This window comes from Orcinus orca, chromosome 16, assembly GCF_937001465.1.
Source record: "Orcinus orca chromosome 16, mOrcOrc1.1, whole genome shotgun sequence".
Lineage (NCBI taxonomy): Eukaryota > Metazoa > Chordata > Mammalia > Artiodactyla > Delphinidae > Orcinus > Orcinus orca.
In genome coordinates, this window is record NC_064574.1 from 36,027,476 (window position 1) to 36,050,394 (window position 22,919).

Here is a 22,919-nt window from a genome sequence, read left to right on the forward strand (position 1 = left end):
GATGAATGGATAAAGAAGATGTGACACGTATATACAATGGAATATTACTCAGCCATAACCTTATTTATTGAATGTACTTCAGAAACTGCCTTAACATCCCTTTAGAAGGAGAAAACTCTTAAGCTTAAAATATAATGAAAAAACAGAAAATAAGTCTTTTGATACCTCAAAGCCAGTGTTCAAGTGAACTCCACCACTGGCCTCATAGATGTTTTCTGAATGTTCACCCTGGCCTCCTACTGATCTTATGGAAAAACCCCGAACGAACTTTTTGGCCAACCCAATAAAAGAAAGAAAAGAGGAAGGAGGGAGGGAGGGAAGAGAGAGAGAGAGACAAAACTGGGAGGATGAAAGATAACAAAGAAAAAGACCATTTACTGACCCTCTTGTTTTATTCCCCAGAATGATTTGATACCTCAAGAAGATTTCACTCCAGAAGTGTACAGAGTTTTCCTGAACAACCTTTGTCCTCGACCTGAAATTGATAACATCTTTTCTGAATTGTAAGGGAACACATTTTAACTCGTTTTGTTCTGCCTTGGCGATGGTACTCAGGGTGCTAGCTAGGGCAGGATTTTGAGCAGTAGAGGGAGATGGCAGAACCTGTTTGTACACGATAAATAATAGCAGTGATTCTGTGTAATTTGATGGAGACAATCACGCATTCCTACCCCTGATGTTCAACCACTTTTTTTTAATTAATTAATTTATTTGTTTTTATTTTTGCCTGCATTGGGTCTTCGTTGCTGTGCACAGGCCTTCTCTAGTTGCAGCGAGCAGGGGCTACTCTTCGTTGAGGTGCGCAGGCTTCTCATTGCAGTGTCTTCTCTTGTTGCAGAGCACAGGCTCTAGGCGCGTGGGCTTCAGTAGCTGTGGCACGCAGCCTCAGTAGTTGTGGTTTGTGGGCTCTAGAGGGCAGGCTCAGTATTTGTAGCACACGGGCTTAATTGTTCCACGGCATGTGGGATCGAACCCGTGTCCCCTGCATTGGCAGGCGGATTCTTAACCACTGCGCTACCAGGGAAGCCCTCAACCACCACTTTTAATGAGTGAAGTTGGCTATGATTTGTTGCAGGGTGTCTGTGTTTTAGAATTCTCAGGGGGCTCTGTGTAGTTTGAAGATTATGGCTAGAACAGAGAAGCATCTAGGCTTACTTTGTGGAGATAGACTGTTGTAGAAAGAATGCTGACCTGGGAACCTGTCATATTACCTCTTTGCATCACATTAATGAAATGAGAAGTTTGGATTACTAAGAACCTTAGTAGCTGAAAATTATCTTGCTTTTATGTTAGAAATCATATAGGCATTACGTTTTTAAAAATGAATGGAAAAAAAAAGAAAAACACATCAAAACACCAAGGCAAATATGGGGAAGTAGCAATTTATCAATACCTTTCTTGATATACCGAAATCTATGTGGTGACAGATCAATCCAAAACTGACAGACTAAATAAAGATTTCTTTATATGAAAAACAAGCAAACAGCACTGCTGAGAATGATATCAGATGTACTCACTTTGTCATGTTCATTGCCATCGACTATTGATTGAACATCTGCAATATCTGTACTATTGAACTTGTCTTTGGGTTGTCAACTGGATTGAAATGGGAAGTTTGAATCACACTATATTGCAGAGTTATAGACTCTTGCTGAAGCATAATTTTAATGAAAAGAAAAATGTGCCCAAACATATTGGGTATTTTTAATAATGAGAAATAAATACATCTTTAGATGATTAAGCGGGATATGAGAATTTGATGACTAAACCAGAAGTTAAGCATCATAATCAAAAAACAACCCATACTCTGTGTTCCATTTAGAGTGGTACATCTTCACACACAAGATACAGTATTTCCCTATTGTGGTTTTCTTATGCATCTGGTATAGTTCAAGGGCATTGGGATTTGGTGGCAGTGATTGCAAAAGGTTGTGATGGAGCAACACAATGTTTTTAGGGCAAGATAGGAATTCCAGTATAGCATGCTCTTGCCAGGTATGGCAGGAGTTTGTTTCCACATAGCTAAATGCAAATATATGAATGAGACTTGGTGGAAAAACCTTCTAATTTCCTTGTTTTTAATTGTTTTTAGTGGTGCCAAAAGCAAACCATACCTTACAGTTGATCAGATGATGGATTTTATCAACCTCAAGCAGCGAGATCCCAGGCTAAATGAAATTCTTTACCCACCTTTAAAGCAAGAGCAAGTCCAGGTGTTGATTGAGAAGTATGAACCCAACAACAGTCTTGCCAGAAAAGGTCAGTCCACTTTTTCCCACACCAGAGCAAAGCTCAAGTTCTAATTGTGAGTGGGCCACTCTTGGTAGTCATGGACATCAAGGATTATTCAGGAGGGTTTCCCACATTTATATGCCTGCTTTTCTTTCTGACTTAAATCACTGGTGGTTTAATCAGAAGATTTTTTTAGAGTTTGGTATGTGATGTTTTTGTTGTTGTTATGTATATGTGTGTGTGTGTGTGTGTGTGTGTGTGTGTGTATGTGTGTGTAACATTGTTTTTTAAATGTCTAATCATTTGTTTTGTTTTAAATTTTCCCAGTGACTGAAGGCATCTTTTTTTCAGACAGGAAATTCATTATCTTAAATGTTGCCCTTTTGGGTCTGTTTCTAGCTCTGTGACATGACCCATAGATTTTTCTAAATCTCTAAAATTGAATATTCAGTCCATTAGACCCTTATCTTATAGTAGTTTATAGTTTACACTACTGATGAATTTTTCCACTTGAAAAGATATTTTAAACTTTGGTCTTCTGTGTTAAAAAAAAATTAGTGTTTGTAGGAAAAAAAAAACAAAACTGGTATCAGAAAGACAACACTAAGATGCCTGAAAGTTATTGAGAAATTTATATTTTTGATTCTGGAGAAATGATTTGCCAAAATAAGATCATGAAAATTCAGTTGCCAGGAGTTTTCAACTATATGTGGCATCATGGTCTCTAAACTGGATCATCCTTTACCACTAAGACCAAGTCTCATCTGGATTGAAATTCCTTCACTGAGAATATTAGTGTGTTATTATTGATGTTGTTGTAAATTGACTAGATATTCCATAGGGAGGAAAATAAAGTGCAATTAACCAATAATTAAGAAATAAATTGCATGTTAATATGCAAGTAATTTATAAGTAACAAATAGCTCTGGCAAGCTTGTGGTCATTAATAAGATGGTTATCTTAAAACTATCCTCTAAATGAAAAATGAGAGTATTTATTAAATATCAAAGTAAAATCTTATCACTAATTCTATCTTACATGTTATTAGTTGGGAATTTATAGATGAATTATTTTAGTTTTTAGTTTTATCATTTTACATATTTTAGTTTTAGTCTTAGTTTCTTCATCAGGCACTTTGCCTTTGTTGCTGTCATCATTCTTACTGTTGCGGAGGTCAAAGGAAACAACTGACCCAATAGTACATGTCGGCGTTGCCAGGCCTGCCCCTCCAACCCCCTCAGATCTGACTCTCTTTCTTCCCTGGTGTCACAGAGATGGGATTTCTCCTTTCATTAAACCAGAAGAACTCCTTGGAGGTTTCTCACAGATAGCTTGACAGTTCCCTTCTGAAATCCAAACTTCGTCAAAAATAACTAACACAGTGTTTTAACAATTCTGACAAGACTTCTAAAAGCAGTTAGCCCATGACACCAGGAAAACAAAAAGCTTTTGTGAAACCAATGAGGCACTTCAGAACCTAAACTTTGCCCTTTTCTCCTTCCTTCATACCACTTTGCTGGTGGTCCAGGCTTCATCTAGTGCGTGATGCCCCCATACATCATACTCTGATGACTTGGAAAAAGTAGAGGATACAAAGGAAAATACTACAATAGGTTATTGTAAAACTCTATCATCCTGGAAGAACTGATTTTGATTCTAATGGAATTAAGACTATATCTCTTAACATTTGCATGAGTATTTAGTTCCATCTTATAGCTGTACTAGGTGTGAATTCCATAATCATGCAGACATGTAAAATTCAGATATATTTAAAAAATAGCAACTTGATTTATTTTTCTACAACTTAATATGATATTGATCATGAGGCCTCTCTGTCAGCACTGATGTGATTTTTTAAAGTCACAGTATTCATTTCTCAATCCCAAAACTCCAGTAGGAAGATGAACTTGAGATGTCTCACACCAAGTCATTTTGTTTGCTGCCTTGGCTCTGTTTATGTGAACAAAGAAGATTAGAGAAGACTGTTTTATTCCAGCAATTGTTGTTTCACAGTCAAAAGGATAACAATTTTGAAATCTTTATTTGTAGGAATAAGAAATTGTTGAGTTAGACCTCAATTCTTTAGTAATCAAAAGTTTGAAATATTTTTTCCAAGGATGAAAATCATTTTTTACTTGACTTTGCAGTTTATAATATCTGATGTTTGACTTTAAGATCTTTACAGGAACTCCTTTTTATATGCAACAAAGTACAATTTAAGAAAGTATTTATTATATGGCTTCAGTGATGACTGCTGCAAGGAAATTAGCTCTCACTTATCATGTGACTTTCAAAATGTGCATTATCATTTTACAAAGAAGCAAACCAAAGCTTTGAGGTCAAATGACTTACCCAAGATCTCATACCAAGATGCTCTTCAGGAAAGCAGAGTTTTTAACTTTCAGTCAACTAGTTAATATGTTTTAATCAATAAACACATAAGAAAATAAGTAGGGAAGTTTAATATTACATTATCATTTTTTTCTGCGGCACTGTACATTTTTACTAGTTCTTCAAATGTGCCCAAGCATTAATTAAATTGACCACAAACTCATTTTCATTTATCAGAGACTTCCATATTGCCTATATTTGATATAAAATCATGGGAATAAGATACATACAGAAAATCCATATATAATAGCATAAATATATATATACTATCTGATACAAGAAACATATTTTAAAGTAGGTGTTAAACAAATAAACAATACACAAAATTGACATATGCTAATGTTTAGTTTTTATAGCATTTGGTATAATTTTGACATAAAAGGTAATCTTAAATTAATGAAAAATTTTCAGTGTGGCTAAAAGCCTAATGGCTAAAGCCGAGTGTAAGTGTGAAGTGAAAACCCAGAAGAGCTGACCAACAGTGATGCTCTGTTGGCCGCCTGTCATGAGGATGTTACCCACATTCCACACCGGAATTTCTGTTTCTGTAGATGTATGTATTGGTTATAAATAATCAGAAGGTTTCTGTGCAGTCTAAGGCCAAATGTTCACGTTTGGGTTTCACAGAGTTGGAATCTTGCTGCAGAAGATACTATTCTCAAGGGAGTTAGGTTTATTTTTACAATTTAAAATCACACACTGAAAAATGCTGTGGCCCCAAGTCAGCAAATGTTTCTTCCTTACCATGCTGTTTGCACTGTAGGCCTAACTCTACTTAATGCAGGGCTACACAATGACTCCTGCCTCTTCCAAACAAAAGGGTCATGAATGTCAGTTTGAAGACTCATGTCTTTTAGAGTTATTTTGTTTATAATTTAAACTCTTTAGAAGAAAGGCATTGAGTAAAATTAGCATGAAAAATGAAATACTTATTGGTGCCTTAGGTAACAGGCTGCAGACCTCTAGATTCAGCAGCTTTGTCCGTAAAAGAAGGCCAAATTATGCTTAAACTGCCAAACTGAAAGAAGAGTTAAGTTTGTTCATGTTTATTCTTCTGTGAAGAGCAGGTGTTCATGAGTATTTGTTAAGCAATTGAATTAATATAACAGATCTAATATTAGCAGATGTTTCAAGCTACGTTTCTTTTTTATCAGCAGTTCTTCCTCTTAAATTTTTGTACAGTGTGGTATAAAAAGCTTCCCTGCTTTGTTGCAATTAAGATGAAACTAAAACTTTTAGTATTTGATCAGTACTCCATGAGTTAATAGTTTAATAGCTGAACTCAAAATTAATAATAGCAGAACAATTTGTTTTTAAGCAAAGCAAATAGAAGTTCAGGTATAGCTAGCATATTTGCTCCAAATAGACCTAAGCTAACAATGATTTGCATACTAGAAATAACCCTATTGTATTTTTAATATTGTTTTATTTTAAAATTTTTATGCAAGTGAACTATACTGTGTCATTATTATCAACAACCAGAAGCACCCAGAGTGTGCTAGAGAGAGCACTGGACTTGGAAACTTGCAACCTGTAGTATTAGGTGGAACTCCTTCAGTTGAAAAATGACAAACTTAACTCAGACTGAAGCACAGAAAGGAACTGACAGGTACATATAAGCAAAAAGTGAGGGTGTTAATGACTTCAGGCATGACTACATCCAGGGGCTCAAATGATGTCATCAAGACCTGTCATCTCCCATCATGTTCTCTGCACTGGCTGTAATTCTTGGGCAGACTCTTCTGAAGTGACAAGAAAGCCAACAGCAGCTCCAGGCCTACCAATCTCATAGTTCCATCAAAATACCAGAAACCAGAACATGGCTTAAGCCACCCAGGACCACTCCTGAATTAGGATCATTGTGGCCTGGAGGATGGAATGTACCAATTGGACAGACTTTGGTCACATGACTCTCCCTAGAGCCAATAAGGAGTCAGCTACCTGAACCATGTGGACTGACAGTGGGAGAGAGGAGGTTCCCTGAAATTCACCTGGGGTGTGTACCTAGAAAGAGGAGGACTAGTCACCAGGCAGATAAAAACAGCAGATCCCACTAAAACTGGTCACAAATCAACAATCCATCATCTCTGTTTACCTTACCTTAGGAAGCCATTTAATCTCTTTGACCAGTTCCACCCCCTAGTTTTATGATCTTTGAAAATATTCTGAGAGAATTTCTGGGAGAATTAAGTAAGTTTCTTATGATAAGAAGGTTGCATGTATTAATTGTTGGCTATTGAACCCTTGTTGACCTGAACTAATGAAAAATGAGAATTGGCATTTGTGCCAAATTATTTATGAGTCTGGAAGTGAGATTCAGAGCACTGGGCAGAGGCATTTCTGAATGCTGCTATCTCTTGGCTAACAGGCTTATTTTACTTATTGCAATTAATAAAAAATTAGACTCATTTGGTGATGAAACCTGAAAAAATATGGTGAGTCATATCTGTGCACAAATGTTCGTTTCTGACTCATCAATATTTTATCTACATTTTTATTAAAATGGAATTATAATTATAATTTAAAATGTAAAGATTTACACTGGAATCTTACTATTTACTTTATTACTTAATTTTCCTAACAGAGTTTTTAAAATCATTATTTTCCCAACACCATTTCCCTTTACTAGGTAGAAGTTATAAAAAATAATGATTATTTTTATTAATGTGTATTATGCATTCTTGAGACATCAAACATGCCGTAATTAAGGAAAGAGACTGGCACTGTGTTATGGTTAAGCCAGTTAACCTCAGGCAAGTGACTTGACTTGCTTGAACTTCAGGTTCCTCATCTGTAAAATGGGATGATACCAGTTCTAGCAAACATCAGTGCTTACCCTGTATCCCTCGGCATACATGGTTCCAACACAGTCAACAGCATCTTCTGCAAATCTCTGGGACTTTCTCTCGGCCCAACCACAGCCAGCTTACAAGTTTCCAGGACTTCATGGCCCCAGGAGTAATTTTCAGTCAGGTGGTAGTACCGCTCTTCCTTGCCTCTTGTGTGGGACATTTCTGATACGTGTTCTTCACATTCTCCCAGAGTTCCCATGTATGAATGAGCCCGTTTCCCACAACTGCAACCTGCTTGATAAGGTTCCCTTTATTTGCTGCCTTTTCTTCCCTTCTCTTTTCTCCACTCCCCTACTGTTAGTTCCTGGGTTATCTCCCAAATAAGCTGCTTGCACTCAAATCCTTATCTCAAAGCCTACTTTTAGAAGAACCAAAACTAAGACAAGCATTTCTCAATAAATGGCCTTAACAGAATCTAAAGTGAAAGATGGGTAAGGTCAGAGTAGCTGAGCATTGAGAGAAAAAAAAAAAAAAAATGGAAGGGCTGTGCCCATGGCTCATCCCTTCCAACATGTCACACGTTATCTTAGCTGTTACCATTCCTGAAGTCCTGGCTGGTAGCCTCAAAATCACAGGATCTCCTGTCTACAAGGGACTTAGCCATTTAGTCCCAACTCTCAGGTCATAGAAGAGGCAGCTAAGTGACAATGTTGAGAGTAGGACTATATTTTCTGTGTCCCAGTTCTTTGCACCACTCCAGACTCCCACATGGAGCCCTCCATTAGGCCTTGCTCAAAAAATGTAATGTCAACTCTTTAGAAGTTAGCAGTTTGCATCCATAACAGTGGTTTTCAGACTGTCCTTGACATAGCATCCTTTTATTTGTGTTTGTTTCTTCTCACAATGTCTCATTGGATTGGTCAATGTGTAGGAAGAACCGTTAGAAGCGCTATTTTGGTTGAATGAGCAGAGCCTGCATTGTAGCTGGTGATGGCTGCCCTACTCCCGTTTATTCTCCTGTTCCATCCCATTCTCTGCAGGCACTTCTGCCCAAACCCCAGGAGATTCGAGATGCTCAGTTTAAAAACCACACATCTGAAGGAGATATTCACTGGCCTAATGATCTGCCTCACCATTAAGGTGGCATCTGTTTAAATATTTTTGTATAGATGACCTGTGTAGCAATAAAAGAAATAAAAGAACAGAAATGAGTGAACAGAGGCACCTCAAATGAGATAGATTTTCTTCCCAAAAGACAAAGACAGATGAAAGCTGTATGATGTAGCCAGTTCTTTTCATATCTTAAGTTACTACACTAAGAAAGCTGCCAAAAAGCTACTCTAGTATTTTATTGATTACAATCCCATTTAAATCCCACCTATTGACTTGTTAGCCTCTGTGGAAGGTCATAGAAGAATGACATTAGCATCTGTGAGTATATTCCAAGCTCCTCTTAACTCTGTGTTTTGTTTATTCATAGACTTCTCTGAAGTATTTGAGACTGGCAAAAATGAAAAAAAATTATTTTCAAGAGAGCCATTATGGGGCTTCCCTGGTGGCGCAGTGGTTGAGAGTCCACCTGCCGATGCAGGGGACACGGGTTTGTGCCCCGGTCCGGGAAGATCCCACATGCGGTGGAGCGGCTGGGCCCGTGAGCCATGGCCGCTGAGCCTGCGCGTCCAGAGCCTGTGCTCCGCAACGGGAGAGGCCACAACAGTGAGAGGCCCGCGTACCGCAAAAAAAAAAAAAAAAAGATAGCCATTATGAATTCACTCTTCATCAGTTGGCTTGATAACTTCCTTGAATTTCCTTTCTTGATTGCATTTCCTCCTTTCCCAGGAGGGAGGAACTGGGCTTGAGGAAAACAAATGCCTGGCCCAGGAGTCCTGGTTTTTTTCTCTTGCATCCTTTCTTTCTGTGACCTCAGTGTCCACTCAGAATTACAGCTCTAACCAGAAAGCCACAACCATGTCCATTCAAAGCTGAAATGGCTTTTGTTCAGAAAACAACCAGTCAGGAAAAAAAAAAAAAAAAAAAAAAATATATATATATATATATATATATATATATATATATATAAAGACAAAAACAAATGCAAGTTTTAAAGAGGTGCAGGAGTGAACTTGGTAGCATAATCCACCCCAGTCTGTTGAGTGTTTTTAAAACTTCTTTCCCTTATCAGACTATACCTTCCCAAGATGCCTTGCCGTTGTGGGTGAGAACTAATGGGACAAAGCAGATAATGGCTATTTTCTCCTAGAGGTAACCTCCCATCAGAACAAAGCATTAATAATCACTGACTGTTACACCTTTTGCCTTGCCAGCAGGGGTCGGGGGCAGGCTATGGCTCAGTTAGAAGGAACGGCTTAGCAGCTTGCACTGTGCTGCAGAAAAGCCAGGAAGCCAAGGCATTGGACCCCAACATCTGCTTTTCCCAGAGCTGAGTTTTGTTGATAGTTGATTTTACACCAAATAAGCGGGAAGGAAGCTGATTGAATGCAGAGAGAATCAACTCCATGGAAAACATATGGTGACCACAAGGAAGCCAGATGAGGTGAGGGGTAGACTGTCTAACCTAACACTTCACAGGAAAGCTGAAAAATGCACCGTGGCAATGGGTGAAATGTCGGGAAGCTGAGAATGACCAATAATTTCAGTCATTCATTATAGAGATTCTAGGAGCCCTGTGTGAACCACTGCAGTCTGTAGGACTCCAGTTGCAAAAGCAAAATTACCTGCAGAGTAGGGATGGCACGATTTTAAGAGGAAGACTTAACTGAGGATGTTTGAAAAAATTAAATTTCTCACCTAACACCCTACCTTACGTGTAGGAAAGGAGTCCAAAATGCTTCTTATTAATGTTGTTACTGTTACCTAAAAACTGGGTTCACCTCTTGGTGGGTATTGAGCCAATAGACACACCCAAGCCAAAGATCGGGAGAAGGAAGGATTATTACTTGCAGCAAATAAGGAGAACGTCGGGGATCTTTTCTAAAGCAGTGTCTCCCCTAACAGCAAAATTGGGGAAGTTTTAAGCTAAGGGTACTTGCATATTCATGAAGAGGCTAGAGCAGATGAGAGTTCAGCATAAAATTGAGGCAAAAATCGAGAGAGTCCAAGCTTTAATTGATTGAAGTCAGGAGGGTCAACATCACAATTCCATCTTCCACCTGGGAGGGGGCCTTAGTTCCTGCAGAACTCAAAGATACATTATTATTATGTATATCCCTTGAGGAGGAACTAGGGCTCTGCTTTATCATTGCACTACTCTTTGACTGCCTTTTCTTTGTTCCTGTATTCCTTTGTTCCCTTAATATCATTGATTCCTGAGACCTGTTCAAGGGGCATTGCGGCCAGTCTTAGATCACTAAATGGCTTAGACCAAAATGGGTTCTCTTATGTCAAGAAAGCCATGCCTGGTTCTCTTTTTCCAGGGACTCTCCCTAACCTATCTGCTTACACTATTTGCCTTTGTTTAGCTTCCCCCAGCAGTGACCCTGGGAGAAGAATCCAATATAAAGAGTTTATTTGAAAGGTGATTCCAGGTAGCACCAGTAGGGCAATTTAGGAGGTGAGAATGAGGAACAGTAGGCAACCATTAAATGTTGCATCATCTCTCAGTCCTGGGCAAAACTAATGTCCATCTTACCCAAGGAACATGATATTCTCGTTAAGGATCTAGAACATTGTGCTCTCCTTTGTGTTATGGTCAAGAACCATTGTGAAGGGTCTCCTCTCATGGAACAATGTGACGGTGCACTAATAAAATGCGACAGACTTGTTCCCTACCCTCGGAGAACCTCTAGCCCTAAATGATCAATCAGCCGTTACATACATCTAGTGAAAAAGACTCCAAGCCCATGTTTAAGAGAGTAGGGTACCAATCTGGATTCTGTTTTTATCTAGCCATGTCAACTTAAAAGGACTGTTTAATCTCACTGGGTCAAAGTTTATCTGTCCTGTTAATTAATAAAATGCTGTCTTACCTACCAAACAGAACAGTGTGATGTAAATAAATTGCAGATGTGAGAATACTTTGAAAAACGGAAAGTGCTAAATCAAAGTTAGGTGCTATTATTAAGAACTTTCACACAAAACCACATGAACAAGTTCAGCTGAATACAGGGAGAACTACAGGGCCACAAAAAGCCAGGACAGCTGGGTTGTGGGGTTGATCTGCAAAGGCTTTTGAGAAGAGCACATATTCATTTAGTAGAGATTATTACACGATATCTTGGACTTGTATTTGTACATAATTATGGTAATTGAACAGCTTTGCAATCAAGATGGAATAAGAATGAATGACACTTTTCAGCCTAAGATAACATAATAATGCCTGAGAACACGTATAGAATATACTAACTCCAGGATTGAAAAGAAATGGATAAAATAGGCAAAGAAACCAGCAAAGTTCATACACTATACAAAAACACAGTTAACTGGCAAATGTAATAGGAAAGTCTGTGCCCAAGCAAAGAGAATTGAAAAGGGAATATTTTATAGATTATTTCTGTAAGCAGGCAAATAGATTTTGGTGAGCCATGGGATATGAGAGCCATCTGCACTTACTGTCTAGCAGAACTCACATAAGGGTCAAAGCACCAGGAATAAATGTGAGCCAAGGAAATACCTTCTCAGAGCTGTGCTTGGAAGTGATTTTAGGAGGTGCTAAGCCATTGGACCAGTAGCTTTCCAACATGCCCTGGTATCATTACATTAGGACTGAGGATTGAATGGTGATGAATGGATTCTCAACCACCTAATCCCAGTGACATCCAAGCATGTGAGTGCCAGATCCTGCCTAATTGGCATTTGGCTCAGCAAAGTGAGGCTGGTGGCCATGCTAGCTGGCAGACACATTGTTCAGTTTGCCCATCCTAACTGTGTGATGATTCTGTAAGGATTTATAGGCCATCTGTCTTCCAAGGCATAATTTGTCAAGATTTCTCTGTGCTTCCAGGCTTTGAAAGATGTTATTTGCATGTGTTTGGCTATTCCTTTTAAAAGGTAACCTGCATTTTTTTTTTTTTTTTTGCAAAACCCACAAAACAATGTCATATTTTCTGTTTAGCATTTCTGTTGTCCTCACATTGGCATAACACATTTTTTTGTTGTATTTTATTTTTCTTCCTACAAGTTAGACTCATGGATTAGAGAATAAAAATGTTAGAGGGTGCCTTTGAATTACTTGTGGAGATTAGAATGTAAATTGAGTCTGGAAAAGAATTTTAGATTTTGATAGACAAATCCAAATCAAAGAGCTAATCCTCACGCCTCTACTAGATGGGTCATTTGTCCTGCCTGAATCCAGCTTCTTTTAACAAAAAGATTAAAGTCACACGTTTTAAAGAGATAAGTAAATCATGGGAAAAAGCTCTTCCTTGGTCACATTCAGGGCTATTTTTAGGACTAATCCACATTGCCTCAATTGAAGCCAACGGCTACAGAGGCAGGATCCTCTCCTTTCATCATCCTTGTTCCTCATCCAGGCCAGTGCTGGGAAAGTTATGTGGATAAACATCATCGGTCGCACTCACCACCATCTGCCTTCCCGTTGCCCTGGCACCACCTCCAGATCCAGCTCTCACACTGAGTACCCCCTGTGACCTTAGAAAAGTTGCTTACCTCTCTAAGCCTCAGTTTGCTCATCTGAAAATGGGAAGTAAAAAGTACCTCTCTTATAGGATTTCTGTGCCTGCCACATGGTCAATGCTCAGGTAATGCTAGCTCTTCCTGTTATGATGATGATGATGGTGATGATGATGAAATTATGATTTACCTTCTCCTAGTACTAGATTATGTGCTGTACAGCAGGATAGCATAGTAGTTAATGGCATGGAACACAAAGCCTGACTTTGGGTTCAAATCCCATTTTATCCACTTGTAAGCCATGTGATCTTGGGCAAGCTACTTGAGTTTCTCACCCATAAAATAAGCATAAAAGTAGTACCCACTTCATAGAGTTATTATGAGGATAGAATGAGTTAATATTTGCATATAGTAAATAGTATATAAAGGTTTATAAAATAATATATGGGAGATAGACTAAATTCATGAAGCTCTTCAAAGGCTGGCTCTCTCTTCCTTTACCATCCTGCTTGCACATGTATAAATATACTTCCTTTCAAGTCAGAATCCATTCTTTTTTTTTTAAAGTACTATGTTTGTAGACACAGCCAGCCACATTTTCTTTCTTTGACTCTCCACAGAATTATTTTTCACTTTAGCACTTCGCCACTGTTACCTTACATCTGCTTTTAGGACGAACGAGGTAGCAGTTCCATGTTGGTGCTTTGATGCCATGATGAGGTCATTTCCAAGGTAACCATCCCAGTAAAAAACACACACTGAACAGGAAAGAGCCTGACTTTCAAAACTTTCTAGTCACTTTAGTAATGCGCCATGAATTCTGTTTAGAGATTAGCTTGTGACCATGCCCTGCTGTCCTTTTCCCTTTCCTGGTCACAGAGCCCATGTAAAGCGTCATGTGAGAGTCTGGTGCTGAGGACTTGCCATCAGGCTCATCTGTGCAATAAGGAGCATCAGCTTTTGTTACACAACCTTATTGAAAGTCACTTTCATAAGCTTCTAGGTAGAAGGTGAGGGCTATGGATTTATTTCAGATAAACTTCTTACTTGTGAATTTCAAAAGAAATTCTAGCATTGCTGAGCAAAGATGTTAGAAGGAGAAAGTATTGACAGGGCGGGTAACTTGTCATGGCAGTGTCATGAAGGACAATCAGCTCTTTCATTGTTTAAGGATTGATTTGCTCTGTTGTGAATTATCCTAATCCCCTATTTCTATTTTGATGGCTTTAGACATTTAATACTGTCTGATTAGTGCTTCTGCCAGGGACTAGGCAGAGGGAGAGAGTAAAGATAAAACTCTCCTTTTGTTCCAGCCACTGGGGAACACCAGGGCTTGGAACTCTCTAGACCATCTCCTAGAAAGGAGCCACAGGCTTCTCTCTTCAGGACTTGGGACTTCCCCTAGGCTTGGGGACAAGGAAGCCTTGGTAGAAGAGTGCCCTCAGAACCAAGCTGAAAAGGTGCTCTTAAGTTCTCCCTTCTCTTCCATCCCTCCATTCCCTGAGACAAAATTAGAATGCTGTGTTGCTGCCTGTATTGGAGAAGAGTGAGAGGGTCTTGGAAAGTATAAGGGAGGAAATATTTTGTCTGTTAAATACTCCCGCCTGATAAATACCTGGGAGCTCCGGCTGCCTCTGTGACTGACTACATTCTACCTGGGAAAAGACACAGCAAGGAAAACTTGACTGACAAATTATCCATATAGTGCCATCTATGGTGAGATATTAGTCACTGCATACTTCTCACCAAAAAGATTTGAATGAAAGACAACCAAGGAGATCCACGATAAGTCCCTGACCAGGCAAAGCAGGTCTATAGCGGAAGACCTTCAGTTTCTCCCATCTGATTTATTTTACCTAAAAATAGTAGGATCAAAAGGATAAAGCATGTGAAATCTGATTTTTTTAACTTAATCAACAAAATTCTGCAGTCTGGTATAGTAGAGAAATCATGGATCATCAGGATAAATAGAACGAATAGTCTAGACATATTCAACTAATTAAACTCTCTGTTGAAACCACACTAAAATTGCATTGTATTTTTTTAAGGTATAATCTGGCAAGGGTGGATATAATAGGGTAAGAGACAATAATTACACAATTTTGGCAACGATCTATAGGTTTACAGCTATAACACATCTGAGGAAACTGATCATAGGTTTAGAGTTACAGCCTAGAATAAGGAGGGTTGGTTGACAGCTGTTCAAGGAATAGTCTCCCACCTGGGAGAAAACTAAAGGTTTCCCTTCTGGAGACAAGAAAGCAGAGGGTCTGAGGATAACACAATCCCAGGTGAAGTCAGGGATACTATTTGAAAGCAAAGAGATAAAGTGATAGTAAACATTCTGCCCCTTCCCCCCATTTGGCTCTGGAAGGCTGGCATCCAGGCCTTTATTTTCCTGGCAAGTGATTAAACCGATCTTCTCTCAGGACTTGATCGGCTCAAGAAGAAAGAACTAAAGGTATTGACATTAGGGGTTACTCCAAAGAGACAAAGACTGATCCCTCTACAATGATGCCTTATTAACTCTTACACTTTGCATGTTTATATTCAGATATACAGATGCTTTGAAAAGTCCAATCAGCTTTTTAGTCCACCCATTTGAAATATGAACAGGCAATTAAAAATCACTAGACATATGAGGAAAACTTACTTAAAAAGTAGAAGTAAGCAAGAATAAAGGTAACCTTAAGGAAAACAATGACTATGTAGTGAGAAGAAAACTTTAAATATACATATATCATTAATATCCTTAGAAAGATAATAAAATATATTGAACCACTGAAAAAATAACAATGCTATTTTTTGAAGAAATGTCAGAGAACATAAACTGGCTCTTAGACATTAAATAGAGGGTAGCAGAAACAAAACACTCAAAGAAGGGTTGGAAGTAAAGTGTGGAAAGCTCCCAGAGAGTAGAGCAAACAAATAAAATGAAAAATTGGAGGGAGAATATATGAAAATGTAAAATTTGATCAAATAATATTCCAGAAGAAAGAGAACAGAAATTAGCATAGAGATAATTTTTTTTTTTTTTTTTTTTTTTTTTTTTTTGCGGTACTCAGGCCTCTCACTGTTGTGGCCTCTGCCGTTGCAGAGCACAGACTCTGGACGCACAGGCTCAGCGGCCATGGCTCACGGGCCCAGCCACTCCGGGGCATGTGGGATCTTCCCGGACCACGGCACGAACCCGTGTCCCCTGCATCGGCAGGCGGACTCTCAACCACTGCACCACCAGGGAAGCCCCAAGATAATTTATGAAAATGTTCCAAATAGAAGAATAATAGCTTTCAGACTACAAGGGCTTCAAGAGTGTCCAGCACAGGGTATAAAAATAAACCTATACCAAAGCACATCATTGTGAAGTTTCCAGAAACTGGAACTTAATAAGATGCTAGAAATTTCCAAAGAGACAAAATAAAAAAACAGGCCACATATGTTTTTAGGATGATGAAATAATAATTCTTCAAATCTCTTAACAGCCCACTAGAAGCTAAAAGACAATGAAGCAACTTTTCTCACAAAAATCTAAAAGAAAATTTTCTTAACCTACAATATTATACCCAGATAAACTAGCAATAAAGAATGCAAATGTCATAAAGCCATTTTTAGACGTACAAGGCTCAAAAAACTTAACACTCAGGAACCCTTTCTCAGGAAGCTACTGACAAATGTGCTCCCACTGAAATGAAAAGCTAACTATGAAGGAGGAAGATGCGGTTTACAAAAAATAAAAGAGATTCAACAAAGAATAGAATTTAAAAAAATGTTAATTGATTAATCTAAATTGGATTAGGTCATAAGACTTTAGGAAAGGCTTCATCAAGTAAATGAAACTGGGAGAACAGTTGTGCCTGAACATATTGCAAAGAGGTTTAGATAACTGTGTCTTCTTCCTCGAGAGACTTAAGCTGAAACATCTTTTCTTAGATGCCTGGAACATGAGGTCAAGCTGGAAAGTTCTGTTGGAAGTAGGTTTCAAGAAGTCAATTAATAAAAGGGGTCAGGACCTGAGAAAATGGGAGAACCAGTCCATAAACCTCTTTAGACTGTTCCATTCTGTTCTCCAGAGCTCCCTGTTCTGGACACAGATCCTCCTCTTCTTAATTGTTCCCAAGGCCTGGGACTTCCCTGGTGGTCCAGTGGTAAAGAATCTTCCTTCCAATGCAGGGAACGTGGGTTTGATCCCTGATTGGGGAACTAAGATCCCATGTGCCACAGGGCAACTAAGTCCACACGCCACAACTACTGAGGTCGTGTGCCTCAACTAGAGAGGAGCCCCCGCACCACAATGAAGAGCCCATGCACTATAACAAAAGATCCCCCATGCCTCAATGAAGATCCCACGTGCTACAATTAAGACCCGACACAGCCAAAAATATAAAAATAAATTAATTGTTCCCAAGGCCCGTAGGATGGTCCCAGGTTTAAAGAAGGCAAGGGAGTAGCTTGTTCCCCAGTATATATTCAAAGGCCTTGGCATGCACTTGTAAGCATGAAATGCATCCAGCTGTATGTCCCTGGATATACAGCAAGATTTAAAAGCATCCCTGGGAGGTCTCATTTTGTCACAACAAAATTTCAAATTTTTGTCTTCCTGACATTTTCAAGAGGACACAAGTGGAGCCTCAGTCATCATCTACCCCAGCGGAAGGAGAGAGGCAGAAGGAGGCAGAGGTACAGTTCCTGGCCATGGTATATGTGTACAGCTGCCTGACATTTGAGAGTTTCTCTGCAGCAAAGATATTGCTGAAGAATGACAAGCCATATAAATGGCCATTGGGGCCATCATTTTGTCATGCCACTTTCCTCTCGTGTCCCTTTGAAGATGGTTCCTCCCCATTGAAGTCAGATCTTTTCACATTTGATCACCAGCCTTCTTTTTTCAGTATACACTAGAACTTCTTTTGAACGAAAAAGCTTCATAGAGCAGTGTTTTCTCCATTCCTTGAGACTTATATTTTTCCTACTTTGGCTCTAAGTGGTTCAAATAATATAAATGCTTATAAAGAACTTTAGGTGTCTTTATATGAGTGGCATGTCCGCTTGGAAGCATATCAATCTTTTATTAAGAAAATATAGAAGGGACTTTATTTTTAGCCTTTGTCAGCTGGTATTATCCTTCTGAACTTAACTTTTCTTCCTGTTGTTTTTATTCCAGAAAATCATCACATTGCTTTTAATTGTGGTTTGATGTTTCATAATCTCATTCTAATATGGACATTTTGTTTTAATTTAGCTGGTAATCATCCAGAGTGTATTAAACCACTTGAATTCATAGAACTTTAGAGCTGAAAGAGACATAAGAGCCCATCTAGTTTTCTCATCCTATGGTTGAAGAGTTTGTCGCTGATCAATTACTGCTGGCAGGAATGGAAGCCGCATTTCTTGTACTGTTACTAAATTGACTGGTTTAGAAAAACAGTGTTTTCCCCATCTTAGTTCTTAAGGCTTTTCATTTTTCTATGTGCCTCAGTGGGCCTGAAAAAAAATCTTAAGCAGTTTCGCAAAAACAGTGACGGGTTGGTGGAAAAGTACTGATGCATTTAAGTCAACAGCAACAACAGTATTCCAGCTGTAGGTTACATGCAACAAAGGAAAATCCTCTAAGGGTCTGTTTTCGTCCAAAAGCCTTTACTGGTCAGAACTATATTTTTAGGCTAATTCATTATGCCAAAAACATCTACATTTTTGCAAATGAACTCTTGACCCCTCAGCTGATGCCTTGCAACTTATAAACTTCCAACTCCTGATCTTTACTTTTTCATTGGCTTTTCTTGACTTTGACATATCTCTGCCTAGTCATTTGATATATCAAAGTCTTGCACATTTGCTCCTTTAGTTAGCAAGGCAAGCTTTGGAGTTGAAAAGTTGCTCTGCCTACTTGCAGTCTACAATCATATTCTGAACTGTCCTCCAAACTCATATATTGTTCCTATTCAAAGTTAGGTAAATTCCTCAGCTGGGGATTTTTAAATTATTTGATATAATTCATTGTAAATAAAGCTTACAAACACTGATTCACCTAACTCTTGTTTTTACTAATTTTAATCTATGCTAAAAACTCTGTTAAAATCTTTGACTCCTAGGAAATAGTAAAGGTAGAGAAGGTAACCCAAAGATTATATTAATTGACCTATAGGACTTTAAGCAAGTTTATATTCAATTTAGCAATATTTTAATAGGTTTGGGGGGTAGGTTGCTGACACACATATATGTATGTATCAATATCCCATAGGCTTCTTTGAAATGGGTTTGTCGTCATCCTGATTTTCTCATTAATGAATCAAATAAAACTTTGACACATGTTCTTTGGCATGTTGCAGAGCATAACTAAATTATAATATCCTGGTTTGAGAATAACAAATATGTAGCTTGCATACCCCCACTTTTCTGTCATGCATTCCATGACCGACATCAAAATTATTCACAAGCGTGGTTCAGAATCTTTCTCAACACACGTGCCCGGAAGGCACTAGAGACAATATAATGGAAATCCATGCTAAAATTAGAATTAATTTGTCATCCATGCCATATTGGCATATGTTTTGTTTTAATTGCTTTTAAAAGTTGCTGATCACACCAAGGGATATTTATTCCCAAGATACCAGACACAAACACAGCCTCCACCCGCACCATAAAGATGGTATGTCTTGGTCACACCATATTGTATTGCTGTCATTTGCATGCCTTTAGAAGGAGCATATACTTGTGAGTTTTCCTTGGGTACACTTTATTCCAGGAGTCACATTACTTTCTTTTGTTGGCCCCTAAAGCCACTTGCATTTATTGCCTGTCCTTTGAGGAACAGCTGTGGTTAGAAATTGTGATGTATGAAACTGTCATTTGCATAGGTTAAAAACACCAAATATTAATAATTTCATATGATTTGACCTAATCAGATAAAAGAATCAAAATTATGCCATCTTTAGTGATCTCCCAGTTTCAAAACCATTTATTTTCTCTTTTGAATCACTAATTGTCAAAGGTAAGTGCTGATTTTACAGCTACAGTGCACAGAGAATTGTGGTATATTCCAAGGATGACAAAGATAGAAACACACATCCTGCTCTGGAGGAGCGCATGCCTGCTGTTCAAGGGGTGAATGGTCTTATTTTCTATTAGATTATGAGCTCTTTGAAGGCATAGTCTGTGCTTTGCTCTGCTTTATTTTTCTGTGTATTCATCACATTGCAGGCGTTCAATAAATGTTTGTTAAGTGAGTGGAAGGTAAAGAGATGGGAGAAGGAAGGGAAAGAGGGAGGGAGGAATAGACACTCGTTTGAGAATAAGGTGACAAGATGGCGATAAATCAGAGTAAAATGATAATTGTCCACAATGCAGATGAAGGATCACCCCAAACCTCAAACAGAAGACTGAAAGTCACTTAACAACAAAGTAAATAAAATAACACCCATTTTTCTATTTTAAAAAGTGCCAGCTCTCGAGTGCCAAAGCATGGAAATACCCAGGACCCGGGACTCCAGTAACACTGATGCTCGAGAGGACGGGCCACCTGGCTTCTAAAGCTTAATTTAAGCATCTCAGATCTTCATCTTTTGTATACCTGCTCTATGATTTTCATTCCTACCGATGAAAGGAACGAAAAGGAAGACGATGAAGAAATCAGATTTTTTTTTAAAATACTTTATCTCTAAATGTTTTATGCTCCAAAATATTGTTGAAAGCTATCTATTGAGATAACTTTGGCCCTAAGAGGCACTGACTTTGGTTTGTTTCCAAAAATTGAAACCAGTCTGAAAGAGTATATGCATTCCACCATAAATGAATTTCAAAAGAAGGTTTCAAAGGCAATAACCAAAGTGTTCTCATCAATGACAGCATGATTGGAACCATCACCTTGGTAGATGATGGTTATTTGGAGGTATAAACTATGGCATCTATAAGATTTTTCTTTTTGTAAGATACAGCTCCACTCGTCAAAAGCCAATAACCAAATTTCTTTCTATTTATTTATTCCTGGAAAATATTAAAGGTGATTTAGCTATAATGTTTCCAGAATTATAGAACATACTCATCAGTTATTTTGAGAAGCTTATTGAATGTAAAAAGATTTACACTGTGGGTAAACAGTAGTGCTAGCTTTTCCATTTGCAGATGACACATCTCTTACCATTCAAGAATAAATAATGCTCAAATCAATGAAAATTAGAATTATTAGATATCATGTTTTTACCTATGAGTTTGGCATAGGGGTGAAGAGAAGGCAAACCACTAGTGAAAGACTAAATTGCTAGAACTTTAACAGAAAGCAAATTGGTTATGTGTAGTAAAAGCTTTAAAAATATGCATAGTCTTTGAACCAGCAATTCTATTTCTGGAAATTCATTCTCAGGAAATAATTAAAAGTTTGTACAGAGATTCAACTACCAGAGTATTCCATACAATGTCATTTATACTAGTGAAAAATGAGAGACAACTCCAAAGATAATGGAATATTACTTAATCATGTGATGGCTATATATTTTATAATATATAAAATGTAAATGTTATATAATTATATGACAGTGTTCATAATATATTGTTCAGTTAATATAAACAAAAGTTTCTAAATCATATACAGATATATAGGATTGCAGTTTCATAAAAGAATTACACACACACATGCATACACACTTTTTTTTTTCTGGAAGCATATACAACAAATTTTAATAGTAATTATCTCTGAAGGAAGAGTTAGGCATGTTCAGAAAAGTTTTACTTTTCCTCTCTGTTCATCTTATTTCCTAATTTTTCTTCCATAAACATATACCACTTTTATATTAATACAAACTTTTTCAACAAGGAAAAAAACTTACTTCCCTCTAACATTTACTAGCAAGATCTTTACTGCTCACAAATGCACTGGTGATTGTGTTTGTTTTGTTTGTTTGTTTGTTTGTGGCTTTGATTGTTAAGGTTGAAGAGACAAACTGTGATGATGAACCAAAATCATGAAGATGGCCCTTTCTATGTACTACATAAAATTCACTTTAATAAAGAATTATCTCAGTATTTAGTAGTAGTCACCTCAGAAAGATTACAACAGAAGAAAAATTCTAAATACAATCTGAATAAACTAACTAAAGTGTGAGTCATATTTCTTTCATTTGAAGTAAAGTCATTCTAAATAAGAACTTTAAAGACCTTCCTTTTTATGAGCATTCAAATTTTTATTCCTCAGTATGGTCATCTTTATTTTCTGTTTTAGAGATAAAAAATCATTATTTGAAAACATTTTCACTTTAGTTTAAATAATAAAACCACTTGTGAATAACTCTTTTAATTATAAAAGTAACATATTTTCATGATAGAACATTGGGAAGTGCACTCCTAATTCTATCACCTAGAGATAAGCACTAATAACATTTTGCTGTCCATACGCAAAGTTGATAAGCATTCTTATATTTAAAAACAGGAGATCGGTGTTCAGGTATTTAACTCCTCTGAAAGTCTGTGATACTCATGTAACTACATTTTCCTCTATTATTTCTGGCATTTGGAGATAAATGTAGTGAAATAGCATGATCCTAGACTACTGTTTATCCATATTAAATTGCAATTGGGGCTACTGTCTTCCATCTTGGATGCTACAAGAGTTTTCTGGGAAAAAAAAAAGTTAAAGCAACATGATGCCAGAAACCCATGAAAATAATACATTCACATTCTTCTTAACTCTTCATTTCCTCCAGGACAGATATCAGTGGATGGATTTATGCGCTATCTGAGTGGAGAGGAAAATGGAGTCGTTCCACCTGAGAAACTGGATTTGAATGAAGATATGTCTCAGCCACTTACTCACTATTTCATTAATTCCTCACACAACACCTACCTCACAGGTATGAGTTCATAGTTCTTTGACAATTATTTTATCCAGTCTCACCAAATGTCACCAACCTCTGCTTACTGTTGTTC

At 37.8% G+C, this 22,919-nt stretch overlaps 1 protein-coding gene across 2 annotated transcripts in view; it reads left to right on the forward strand.

The window, feature by feature from the left end:
- The window catches only part of PLCB1 (phospholipase C beta 1), a 679,784-nt gene that overhangs the window by 488,898 nt on the left and 167,967 nt on the right, over nt 1–22,919 (forward strand). For both annotated transcript variants that reach the window (XM_004276458.4, XM_012535449.3), the window contains exons 8-10: nt 403–503; nt 2,093–2,259; nt 22,697–22,843. In XM_004276458.4, coding sequence (XP_004276506.1) covers nt 403–503; nt 2,093–2,259; nt 22,697–22,843 — 415 coding nt within the window. The remainder of the gene's footprint in view (nt 1–402; nt 504–2,092; nt 2,260–22,696; nt 22,844–22,919) is intronic.